The 13,393-nt window shown below is 50.3% G+C and overlaps 2 protein-coding genes across 2 annotated transcripts, besides 1 other annotated feature; both read left to right on the forward strand.

The window, feature by feature from the left end:
• Positions 1 to 1,843: 1,843 nt before the first annotated feature.
• ETH_00016915 (uncharacterized protein) lies at positions 1,844 to 2,897 on the forward strand (the record flags this gene model as incomplete). The annotated part of the gene is made up of 4 exons (XM_013374794.1): positions 1,844 to 2,273; positions 2,403 to 2,458; positions 2,576 to 2,675; positions 2,764 to 2,897. The coding sequence occupies 4 exons, from the start codon at positions 1,844 to 1,846 to the stop codon at positions 2,895 to 2,897; spliced, it is 720 nt and encodes a 239-aa protein (XP_013230248.1).
• A 7,084-nt stretch (positions 2,898 to 9,981) lies between these two features.
• Positions 9,982 to 10,185, forward strand: ETH_00016920 (uncharacterized protein; the record flags this gene model as incomplete). The annotated part of the gene is made up of 1 exon (XM_013374795.1): positions 9,982 to 10,185. The coding sequence occupies one exon, from the start codon at positions 9,982 to 9,984 to the stop codon at positions 10,183 to 10,185; it is 204 nt and encodes a 67-aa protein (XP_013230249.1).
• Positions 10,186 to 10,539: 354 nt separating this feature from the next.
• Positions 10,540 to 13,393: part of a repeat region that runs on past the window's edge.

Below are 13,393 nucleotides of genomic sequence, written 5' to 3' on the forward strand. Positions count from 1 at the left end.
AACGGGGACTGTTGTGCAAACGAGGCTTCCCGTGCACTCTCGGGGAAGCTGGAGGATAGCTTCCAGGCCAGCCTGCTACAAGGAACCACGTGGGAGCCACTTTGTACCCACGTAGATAAAGGGCCGTCCACTCGGCTCTAGAAGCGCGAAGTATCACAGGTGTTCTGGGTACACATGGGCTTTAAAACTGCCCTGCCTAAACGCTTTTGCTCCGGGCTTTTCCCTAGGTCTCCAGTTTTGGCCGCCATTTGTTGAATGAGATTTATCTGGTCAACAGCTGCACCGCCGCCCGTGGCGAAGGGGAAAAGCTGCCGTATGGTCTTGTTGCCTCTGTAATCTCTGATGCTTCTAGAGCTAGGCTTTTTGGTTGGCTCTAATACATGTTCGCTGTGTACTGCTGGTTTCCCGCTTAGACGGCGTTTTCTGGACATCTTTGGTATGGACTCCTCAGGTGCTCTTGCAGCCCGGCCGCTGAGGGGATGCAGGGCGTTCTTTGGGGATACACACTCTCTCAAGGTCCAAAAGTTAACTGGACTTGAGCTGCTATCTCCAAGTGGGGATGTACAGTGGTACGCTTTTCGCAGCGTATAAAACCAGGCATGGAGTCTACTCGGTTCTTCATAAGTATGACTGTGCTCTCGGGTCACCTCAGGGCGATGCTGTGCGAAAGAAATCCTCGCTACACATTCTCTTCAACTCTTTGAACCCGGAGCATACTGCAGAGGTCGCAGGCAGAGCACTATATTCGACCTCTGGCAGAATGGACCACACTGTGTTTGGCAAGGCTGGCCAGGCCCTTGAATGACTTGAAAAATTCATTGCTATAATTCAGGGACTTAATGCCCCAAACGGCACCCATGGTGTTTTGCGCGACAGTGTCCGCGACAGTATTGTCTACACTAAGACACTCAAGTGAAATGCACTTATGTGAAACAAACGCAAGTGAATTCTGCATCTGCCTTCAATTTTGCGCCCACGCTGAGCAAAGTTTTTGCTTCAGGGCATTCCAGGAGGCTTCTGGGCGCCTTCCTTGAGTGTGAGTGAGAAGCCGCTCAGAAGGCTCTAAAGTAGAGGCTTAGCACAAGATATGAATCCGCAAATGAGTGCAAATGTACAAGTCACCAGGCTTTACACTTCCGAAGACACCCTACATAACAAGAAAACGCAGGTATCGTCGCATAACATCAGGTTATGACTCGTCACCAAGCCCTTCTAGTGACACTTGGCACTATCACTTACGTCAGAAATAAATAAGTTAAGCAGACAAAATGTACGAAGCATAGCTCTGCAAGAACCACTGCGGGGAAGGCTACAGAACTTCAACCCCACAGGCCACAACAAACAGTCTCAGCTCTGCCCACGCCAAGGCCGAATTCTATGGATAACCGCGTCAACATATCTACGACAGTTCTTGAATTCTAAATTTATCTTGTAGGCAAATGTTGGTGGTAACGAGTTTCGGAAAAAATTGCGCGGAACGCTTATTCCTTCCTGGTTGACCTCCATGAGTGACAGAACGTCACTAGTGCTTCAAGAAAGCCAGAAGCGAAACAACAACCAACTGATGATGGCGAAGGACCCAGACATTTGCATCGATTGCATAAAATAGCAGAGATATTAAAAATACTGGCATTCGACGACAAATGCTTAATGCAACATACGACACCATCACTGGGTCCCCTTCGGGGACAGTGGTGGTAGCGGGGTATAATAGAGGCAGCCAAGCAGCAGCTCGCTGCTATACGCGTTAAGCTTTTTATCTATTTTGTGCTGTCACCATGCGATACGAGGTTCTATAATTTTTCCACGTTGCATTTACTTCGTAGAAGCACCTGCCTTGCAAATGGTGGCACTTGCACGCCGCGGTCTGGCATTCTTGGTGATTGCAGCTTGCGCAGCCTCCGCTTTGGCTGCAGAAGAAGCCGGAGGAAGTGAATCGTTCATAGCAATCGGCCTTGAGAAATCACCACGACCAGAGGGATCGCATCCTGCGAGACTTGGAGTCAAACCCATCCTTGGTGGAGCGGCCATCGGTACGGCCTTGCTTGCTGCCATTGTTTACTTTGGCTTGAAGGTCCTCGGCACAAAAATCGTCGAGGTAGACGCTAAGGTAAGTGATGCAGAGGCCTTTGCCGTTCCCCCTGAGATTACGGACGGGGATTCGTTCTCCCTCACGTTGATTGAAAGTTCCGTGCTACGACTATGCAATATACGGCTACTTTTGCTTCAGGAAGCTGGAAATAGGCTCGCTGAAGAAGTGTTAAATCTCACTTGTGAGCTAGAAGGAAGTGACTTGCGACAAGAATAGCGAAATTTTCGTAGCACCTCGATTGGGTTTTCGTAGCATCTCGATTGAGCTTGCGTGCTGGGGCTGCAGCTGGGCTTTTTCTGTTTGTCCGCAGCAAGTTTTACACTAGTAACTAAGAAGTACACCGCCTGGATTGAAATTACAGCACAGGTAAGGCGCAAGCGGTCCCACGACTCGGGATTTGTCACCAGAACATCCCAAAGATTGACTTACCGAATGTGTTGTAGTGCAATGTTCGCAGCAGCAGATGCGATGTGCCCTCTGCAGCAACCAATTAGTCCAATCAAAAAGTTGACTGCTACTGAGAAGCGAACCTGGAAGGAAAGGAACTCAAGCGCTCTTCAAACTTTCCTTGATTGCGGAAAAGGTAGGTCATTTTGCGGCTCACTTGTAGTATTTTCCTCTCAAGAAAACTACGCGTGTGAGCTCTATATGTTGCGTCGTGATGCTTTTAGGGGAAGGCGAATCAACCTGTACTGTACAGGTTGCCGGCGTCCCGGTTACCATAGTGGCCGACATGAGGCGGCCAAACCCCCAAACAAATGAAACAAGCGACCCATCATCCGGAGCGCATCCCAAAGACCAATGAATGCATTGGCCAGCATGTCAATGAACACCAGCTCCATGTTAGCAGTGGTCAACGCATATGCATGCTCACAGTGTAAATTTTTCGGCAGGTCTGAGCCATACTTTGTGGTGTCCCTTAGTAAATGCCATCAACGAAGGGATTCCCAGCCAAACCTTCGCGGCCAGGGATAAGTCGCAATTTTATTACGCGCATCTCCCCTTGCAGCTTTCACAACGTTCACTCGCAACTGCAGTTCGCGTCTCATTACGTCAAGTTGACGAGAAAACAGCACACAGGAGTATATGCGCGCACTGAAAGTAACGCGATGCAGAATCTTGTTACTACTGTTAATAGGCTCGAGTACCCCCCGCGGCCTAGTGATTCCAGTAGTCTCACGAAGCACAGATCACCAGTGAGGCTATTATGATTGGACGGTGCCCTCTCCTTTTTCAGTGCTTGGATGTCACACCCTACAGGTGGTGCGACATGCATGCGCATGCCATCAATTATATTTCCGCCCTTAAGTGCAGCAGAATGTCGGGGTGGGGTGGAACCTGAAATCCCCGTACGCCGTGCCACACGGTTGCCTTCATCCCTTCTTGATTCACGAGCAAGATGAGCAAATGCAGCGGTTGCCTGGCTGTGGACAAACTGCGCGGTTTGCACGCGTGCGCTGTACACGTAAGTTTGGTTGACCTTCCCGATAAGAACGGACATTCACTGGAGCATCGTGTCAACCGTTGGGTTCTTTCTCCGTGGACTGATTGCCACAATCCCCAGACGTTGGGTGTTCCAGGGAAAGAAAGGTGAAAAGGAAAGGCTTGCATCTCCGGACACCAGCTGGGGGACCTGTCTCAACCAGAATCCAGCTTTAAGGGGCGCACGTAAAACCAAAATGACTTCCGGCACTTCGGAAGGGAACCCCAGTTCTACTTCTAGGACAGTAGGGAGGAAAGGCCTCGCCCTAACCTGCCATATACCCCTAAAGGACAGGGTGTTGTTCACGGGCCAGCTGCGCAAAATTCTTAAACTTGCCACACGGTTGTTGGACAAGGACAACGACAAAAGCTTCCCACCCCGCAGAGCTTCCCAGAGGCGCGAAAAAGCTTCTGCTTCGCTAGCTCCAGCGGCGCTCCTTATCGCTTCTGCCGCTGCATTTGCTGCGGACACGTCTGGTATACCTCCCGCATCGCCATTCTGTGCCTTCCAGTGGACATCCCATTCCCCGGACATCATAGCCTCCGCATGCTCTGGAATTGACGAATTCCACGAAGGCAGTACTGCAGGCACGCTCCGATGATGCGGCATAGAGGTACAGACTCTGCTACGGCATGCTGCAGGAGTGCGCAAGGATTTTGTACCAAGAAGAGAGAAGCTCCCGAGCAGCTCGCGACGGGCGGCGAGGTGTTCAATCGTGGGGCGAGACAGCAGTGCCGCTGATACTTCCCTTCCACCCCCCGAGCATAAAGCCACTGCGAGAAGTAAAACAAGCGACACCGTTCCGGAACAGTATTTTGCTGCCGCACAATTTCTAAACCCTTCAGGTATCACCAGGCACATAGGAAGTCCCATCTGGTAGTTAGTGCGCCGGTAACTTCAGTTAGTTGTACTATACGCGGTCCCAAAACCAGCTTTTCCATCAAAATTTATTGTTTAGCCTGTAAAGAGAACAGAAAAAGCGCTGTGTGACAACTCAGTTGCTGGAAAAAGATAAATCGAAATGATGAAACCCATGGGAGTCACGTCCGTAGCTCCGTGATTTCCGGGTGTCTGCACACCATAAACCAGATTCCCAAGGTACGCAGACAGTGGTGGTTTTCCATTGAGAAACAACGTAAATTCACAAGATCTGGATGGTCATAATTGCAGGGCGGGTTGAGCTGGGCCTTGTTGACTATGTGTCACCACACTCGATGCTGCTCAAATGACAACGATGTTAACCCTTCAGCATTTGAAGATGTCCCATAAAATATCGAGCATCCACGGGGTGGAGTTGAAGCATTTCCATCTGTGGGTCCGAAAAGTATGTCTACAGATGAAGCCGAAGATTGATTGCATGCTGGACGACCACTCTAGGGCTGGGGCTTCAAAAGCTACCTATTTGCGGAGAAAATTTTCAGGCAGTTTTAGCAATACATAGAAGTCAGTGAAACAAAAGCACAATCAAATGTGGCAAAGGAAGAACATGCAGTTTCACCTTACGTTGGGCAGCGAGCTGTAGAAGTACTTTGGCCAAGGGCTTAATGGGAAGAATGCCCGCACCGCGTTCAGTATTCAGCAAAAGGCAGCAGGCGCCATGGGGGATATGATGTATGCTTGCGACTGTTTGGGAGTGGAGCATTAGTGTCTGGTTCTTGAGCTTAAACAACTTGCAGCCCCACAAGAAGTTTCCAATGATGACTGTGAGGACAAGCTCCCTCATGGAGCACAGGTAGTATGTCACCACATCAACATGCGGAAGCTCAATCGCGGGGGAGGTATGCACGCTTTCACTGACAAAAACGTATGCGTTCTCGCCTCCACGCACTCTGGCGGTAGATGCTCATTCCCTACAGTGTCATCACCATATCTACATGCGGAAGCTCAATGGCGGAGGAGCTATGCATGCTTTCATTGACAAAAGCGTATGCGATCTTGTCTCCACGCACGCTGGTGGTCGATGCACATTCCTTACAGGGTCCTCACCGTTCCAAGATGTAAGTGCGCATTCCGCACGTTGCCACACTACTAAGCACTAAGCACTAAGAAATGAATGACGACTTTCAAACTACAATAAATATATAAACGGACGAGGCCCATCTGCCTCGTCTCCTGTGGTTGTAAGTCAGAGGGAGAGAAGGGAAGCAGACAACATCCAGGGAAGCGGGAGAGGAACCCCCGGTTCTCCTATTTAAAAACTGCAATGATAGCTGGCTGCGAAAAAAAAACGGGGAGTCAACGTAAATGCGACGAAGTTGCACATAATTTCCCCTGCCGAGAGGGGGCCCGACAGGCAAATGCGTCGGGGGTAACACCCTGTGCAGCGCAAGCCTCGGACCTCCAAGCCTAAGAAAATGCCCGAATTCATCTCGAAATTTACAAACAAGTCAATCGGTGCCCACTGTCATGGTTCCCAATCCACCTCCTACCACCCGCATGGGAACTTATGACGAAGAATGCTATCGCCATTGGGAGACGTGTTCGCTCCACCTTGTTTCCATTATGGCTGCATGACCCTCAAATCAAATGCAAGGACGATTTCTTCGTCACCTACTTGGAGAAGAAAGGATCTTTCGCCTTCCGCTGAAGACAACAAGGGGAAGACTGCATCAAAGTAGTGACAAGGTTCACAGCCAAGTTGGCGACGCTTATCAAGCAAACCGTAAACTGATACCCACATTTAATGGTTTGAAGGAATCTTTGAATGGAGCGTCCGCTGTTCTTAAGACATGACTCCCTTGCGCTTCCTTGTAATTTTTTCAATGCCTGCTTTGCTTTCCCCTGAGGACACATCGACCCGCTCTTCCGCGTTGCACCATAGAGCGCATCCAAACAATACAAATCGCCAAATTTTACTGACGGCATGCAGACGCTGTACTGCTACGCACCTCATATATGACTTCAACCCAGGCAGTGTATGCCTCAGTGGACAGAGTGAAGCCGTCTGCATACATCATCAGAGGAGGCACTGATACACATTATGCGGGGGACGTCGACAGGCAAGTAAGTCTAAAAATGGCTGCAAGGACTTATGGTTGTACACGCACCCACACCGGAAAAAACTACTTCTGCAACCTTTGAGCCGGCCGTCTGCGGAACACAACAAGCGTGGCACATAGGACTGTGCTCAGAAAGGAAGAAGGAGCCAAATCGATGTCTCATACTCTGTATAAGCACATGTCAAGATGCACTCGCACTTCCCACCTTGGAATCTGTTTGGACAACCTTTTTGCCGAGCACCTTCAAGCCGAACAAGAGAAGGGCAAGAAACAAAGTCGAGCCAACGGCTGCGCCAGCAAGCACGGGATTGACTCCCTTTCTACCTGGAATAACAGCTTGACCCTCATTTGTCTCAGATACTTGAGCAGCAACATTTTGATTTCCTCCCTCTACTTCATCGGCCCCCAAAGCCGTAACTGCGCAAGCAGCGATTGTCAACAGCGCGAGGCTGTGACAGGCTATTGCCACCATCCTAGAAATAACTGTTTCTGGAAAATTGAGGTGAGATGAAAAGCTAAAAGGCAACAAAATAATAAAAAAGGCGAAATAAACGTTGACCTTAATGTGAAGAAGTCTTGGTAGAGGCAGAGCATGCAGAGGTGCCATCACCCTACGTCATTGCCATGCGTTCTGTGCGCCACCCCACGATCCCCGCACGTGACCTGTTTCAACGAGAAAGCATTGGAGTGCCAGATATAATAAACACGGCATTCATTCTAGCTTTCGTTCCTTTATTGTGGTTTAGAGCTCCATTTAGGGTGAAGCACAGTTTTTCAGCTGCAAAATTCCTTCCTTGCGCGTGGTCCAACGCTTTGCCTAGTTGTTTGGACACACTCGTGATAGAGTTCTTTTTTTTGCGCCTCACCTCTGCAAACTAAATCAGAATCAGAATGCAAGTGTATTTGGTTTTTCATCGAAGCAGTCTGGAACTTGGAGTCATTTACCTCCGGCACACCCGTAAAATGGGGATGCGCTTCTGCAACGCACGTAGCGCTGATCGCTCACAGTCTCTGTGAACACCGCGAAGCTAAGCTTGCACTTAACTTGCCTGCATGACTGAAGCGCAAGTAATTGAAGTTTCAGAACTTAGAAGGCCAAATTCTGTTTCAATTTTCTTCATGAGTGGGATCTGAGACAACAGCAAGCAACGGTAGACGGTGCCTTTACTCCTCGATTGTCCACAGCGCAGTGAGTCAATGTTTAAACAAAAGCGCAAGGACCATTTATTGTTATCGGTTGACTTTAAGTAGACAAAAAAGAAAGGAAAGTCATGCCAAACTGACGAAATCAATTTATCAGCAGGCGCATTGCAAGCTGGAGAGGTAACCCCCTTACTCCGAGAGCGTTCGTAACATCTTGCAGGCTTGCACGCAGGTTCGTGAATTGTGAAGGAAGAGTTAAGGTAATTAATATATGGTTTTCCCTGCAGTAGACAGTGGGAGCGAAGAGTCCTGGAGACTTTAGGGATGACATGAGCTCTGTGCCCTTAGTCCTGATGATATGCAGAGGTATACTAGCGCTCGGCTACCACTTTTGCAATTCTCTCCCTTAAATTATTGGCATGTTTGCATGCATGAGTGTTCAGGTGCCCTTATTTGCAAACATTTTGGGCTTTGGTCTTTTTTGGTGACAACGTACAACTAGGCATTGCTCACATAAGGACGGACGCTTTACTTCGCTGCGCACTCGTGTCAACAGCGAATGCGCATCTTTTCTGTTAAAGAAGAAATGTATTGAGGTCTTTAAGTGGCATAACAGTGATCCCCCATGTCAGTCCCGGGATTTTCCCCTTCCACCTTCACTGAGAGTGCTTAGACGGTGTACCTAAACCCTAAACCCTAAACCCTAAACCCTAAACCCTAAGTGTTTAGCGCCGGGCGTAGGGAAAGAACAGTTCTGTTCACGTTAGAGCTTTTTATAGTCAGGGCTCTGATCTTAGTTGGTCCCTAGTTGCTACTCCCTGCGTTATATAAAGGATTAGCGATGTCCAGAGCTATTAGTTGCTAATATTTCGTCTTATGCGGCGTATCCTCGTAGAGTTCCATTGCAGGAGCACATGTAAGATGTGCGGATGCTTGGTGCTGGCACTTAATCTGTAGTATTATTGATTAAAATTTGGCTGCTTGAAATAAAGAGGGGCAATAAAAAAGGCGCGTGAAAATTGAAAAGCAGAACTTACAAGCCTTGGCCTTGAAGTTGACCGGTAAGATCTGAACACCGCCAAAGGCTTGGTTAACGTTGTCTGTGCGGACGCTGCGGTTTAAGGCGCTGGGAACAAAGTTAAAGGCTTACCAAGTGAACGAAGCATTTCAAGATTTTCTAGGCAAAGGTGTGTTCGTTGTATTGAGTAACTTACGGCACGCTCAAAGGGCGAATATACCTTCTTGGCCGGCCTCATGGAGGCCCTCCCAGTCGCCAGAAATAAAATCAGAAGAAGCACTAGGCGAGAAATAAAATCAGAAGAAGCACTAGGCGATAACTTGATTGAAAAGTGAGGGTGAATGACAGGGAAACGACAAGATGAGTGCCACGCTTCTTGCAAGAATCAAGTGCGTGCCGCAAGCAGGGCCCTAGAGGCCTCTGTAGGATGGGCTCGACTTGTAGTGCACAGGCACTAGCATAGGACTTGCTGGTGATCTATAGAAGATAGCTAGCTAGGGACCTACAAGAGGTCGTGACACTAGAAGAGTACAGGACCCTCTTACCAGGACCGAAGTAAGGCAATATGTCTGCGAATTAACATGAATACACTAGAATTGCCTGAAAATACGTGTAGACTGGGGCTGGCGATAGCGCCGGCACCGGTGCAGGCCTCCCTGTAGTGCACAGGCACTACAATAGGGCTTCCTGGTGACCTATAGAAGATAGCTAGCTAGCGACCTACAAGGGGTCGCAACTCTGGAGGAGGACAGGACCCTCTTACTAGGATCAAAGTAAGGCAATTTGTCTGCGAATTAACATGCATACACTAGAGGTGCCTGAAAATGCGTGGAGACTGGGGCCGGCGATAGCGCCGACACCAGTGCAGGCCTCCTCCCCACAGGGCCTAGGAGGTGAGCACCCCGAGTGAGGCGAATGGAAAGACAAAAGATTTTGGAAAACTTAAGAATGACTGTATTTCGATATATATAAGCTACTGTTTCAAGGAAATGGGCCAACGTTAGGTGCCGATCATAGGCCCTGCTCGAGGGGCAGGTAGCAGCGTGGTCGCAGCAGTAGGCGCTGTGCACTACATTTGGGGGCCGTTCCGCGAATGAAATCTTTGTTCTTTCCGGACTTGGGAGTATAAATACTATGTTTTAACAACTCACGCCTAGAAATATTCGCTCGGTAAGGGATGCATCTCCGCAACGGACGCGTTATCGGCCCCACACCGCAGGAGACTTCTACAATGTCAGTCAACAAAATGCCGAGCGGGACGCCGGCCCATCATTGCCATGCTAGTCCGAAGCCCACCGTGGCAGAGCGGCCGCAGGCGTCCCCGCAGATGATACCTATGACCAATGTTATGCCACGGGAGAGTCCCTTCGTCACGTGGGACCAATTCTGTAGTGCACAGCGCCTACTGCTGCGACTACGCTGCTACCTGCCCCTCGAGCAGGACCTATGATCGGCACCTAACGTTGGCCCATTTCCTTGAAACAGTAGCTTATATATATCGAAATACAGTCATTCTTAAGTTTTCCAAAATCTTTTGTCTTTCCATTCGCCCCACTCAGGGTGCTCGTCTCCTAGGCCCTGTGGGGAGGAGGCCTGCATTGGTGCCGGCGCTATCGCCAGCCCCAGTCTCCACGCATTTTCAGGCACCTCTAGTGTACGCATGTTAATTCGCAGACAGAGTGCCTTACTTTGATCCTAGTAAGAGGGTGCTGTCCTCCTCCAGTGTCGCGACCCCTTGTAGGTCGCTAGCTAGCTATCTTCTATAGGTCACCAGGAAGCCCTATTGTAGTGCGTGTGCACTACAAATTCCAGTCCGCTATGAGTGTGATAAGAACTGTTATAGGGGGGAACGTGGAATCGGGCGCAACGATTCCCATACTACCGGAAGACGGCAGCATTATGCAGGCCTTTCTGCTGCGCATCGAGCGCCGGTACACCCAGATGGGATTGGAGCCGCGCGAGTGGAGAGATGCACTTATTGACCACCTTGTGGGCCCGGCTCTAACGTCTTGGATGTATCTAAGGAGAACTATCGACCTAAGCGACTGGGCGACAGTACAGCGCAGGCTTTTGGAGCGGTTTGACAAAACAATGTCGCAGAGTCAATTGTTAACGGAGTTGGATAAAGTACGGTGGAATGGTAACCCGAAGGAATACACGGACCGGTTTGCGGCTGTAGCGGAGCGTGGTTTGGGTCTTGCCCCCGACGAACTTGCTGACTATTACTGCACCGGGCTACCGACAGACCTTCTAATAACCAATAACGGACAGGTGACATGTCAGTCGTGGGAACAGGCGGCGACAGCCGCAACACGGCTCTACGAGCCCAAGCAGAGTGTCCTGGAACTCCGAGAAGGGACCAGTCGAGCCATTAGGGCTGCTGTCCAAGCTAATGGACCCCGTGGGCGCCAGGAAATTGAAAATCGCCCTGGGGGAACCCACGCGAACTGCTTTGAGTGTCAGGGTCGTGGACATCCGGCACGTGTCTGCCCCAGAAAAGGGGAACGTACCGAACGTCCGGGGGAAATATGCAAGAAGTGTGGCGGTGTGGGACACTATACTCGGGACTGTCCTACGTATGAACGAGGCCAGCCCGTGCAGGCGGACAAGAACAGTAGGGAGCCCACCCGTCCTAGCACTGAGAAGACGGAACGATTAAACGTGCGGGCCTAGGTGTGGTTGGAGACGAACGTTCTAGGCCGCGTAGCCGTAGCAAAGGGATGATGTGTGCGGTAGCAACAGGCCCGAATGCCATTCCAGTCTCCCTTGAGTGGGGAAACCAACCCCTCAGCAATGCGGAAGGAACTAACACGAGCGATGGGCACGCGGAAGGGACTCAGCCATTTTCGGAAACGCGGCGGGAGTCTGGGTCAGCGTCGACCCTGAGTGAAAAGACTCCGGAAGCGACGACGGACAGCAGCAGGAAGTCTGCAGACGCAACAGAAGACGGCTATAGGTCAGACACGACAGAGATTGTGCCACACTGGTGGAGGGAGACTTGCACGAAAGAGTCTTACGACCAAGGGGGAGCGTTGTGTTGTGTGGGTGCGACGGCGGTACTTCGCGTTGAGCTCGCAGGGAGTCCTTGTGAGGCCCTCTTGAACACTGGGGCTTCGAGAAGTTTCATTAGTCCTAAAATAGTCGAACGACTGCAGCTGAAAGTTGTTCACCGTAGCTACAGGTGAACAACTACGCATTGATCGGGTTGTGACGGGATTGACGATGTGGTGCGGACATGCACGTTTTTCCGGGGACTTTTTAGTGGGACCCGTTCCCTATGACTTAGTCTTGGGTTTGGATTGGCTGACGGCACATAAGGTGGCCTGGTATTTCCAGTACTCCAAACTCCGAACCTATGTGAATGACCAGTGGTGCGAGTTACCGGTCGTTAGGGCTGGTGAAGCAAAGCTGCAAGGTGACAGTCCCACCGTAGTCCACCCAAGGACCCCGGCAGAGCAAGCAGGCAGCTATATTCCTACGCCCGCCTCCAAGGAGGTATGAGTCCCACGCGAAGATTAAAGCAAAGGCGCGGATAACGTCGCTCGTTCGTCAGGCGGCGGCCGACACAAAGAGTCTCAGCGCTTCACTGCACGGTTTGCATCTCATACTGGCTTTGCCCGAAGCCGGTTCGGCGGTGCCCCTAAGGCTCTCGGATGAATGGCAAGGCGCCCTTTGTTGCGCGTTAATTGGGAATCAACCCACGTCCTCCGGCTGGACTAGTCCTTTGGCCTCAATCGCCTTGGCGGCAGCGGAGAGTGACGAGGAGTCTCCCTGGCCTATGGCAAAACTCGAGCACACTCTGTTCGACGAATGGATAAATTCGACAGAGGCACAGGATATTCCATGTGAGATTGTCCAGGTGTTGCAGGAGTATCGAGTGGTCTTTCCCGACAAATCAACTAAGGGATTACCGGCGAAACGCCCTCATGATCACCATATTCTAAGTGTGCCTGGAAAACTTCCAGCGAAGTCTGCAATATACCGTATGACCCCAGATCAGCTCACATTCCACAAACAGGAGGGAGCTACATTATCGGACAATGGTTGAATCGGACCGACCTATTCGCCTATTTGCTCTCCTAAGATCATGGTGGACAAACGTGGTGATGGCTCCGGGAAGCGGAGGATGCGTATGGTTGTCGATTACCAGGCTCTAAATGCCCTTACGATAGCCGCTGATTTTCACTGCCTCCCATTCAAACCATTCTAGAGATGCTGGGAGGTGCTAAGCATTTTTCCACTTTGGATCTTGAAGCAGGATTCCATCAAACACGTATGGCTAAGGAAGACCGGTGGAAGACGGCTTTCCGGTCCGTTCTTGGACTATTCGAGTACCGAGTAATCCCCTTTTGCCTTGAGGGCACTCCCGCTACGTTCCAGGCCAATATTAATGCCTATCTACAACCTTTATTGGGACAGGGCGTTATTGCGTACCTAGATGATGTACTTGTCTATAGTCCCGATCTCTCTGGGCACGTTTCTCTCCTGCGACAAGTCCTAAGTATTTTCTTACATATCAATTCTACCCAAAATTCCGCAAATGCAAGTCTGCAAGGCAAACAGTTACATATTTGGGTTATGCCATTCCTGCTGCGGGGATCAAACCTGTAGACGACAAAATCGAAGCCATCCAGCATTGGCCAGAGGAGCTGGAGAGC

This window comes from Eimeria tenella, genomic scaffold (genome assembly GCF_000499545.2).
Source record: "Eimeria tenella Houghton genomic scaffold, Eth_scaff23, whole genome shotgun sequence".
Lineage (NCBI taxonomy): Eukaryota > Apicomplexa > Conoidasida > Eucoccidiorida > Eimeriidae > Eimeria > Eimeria tenella.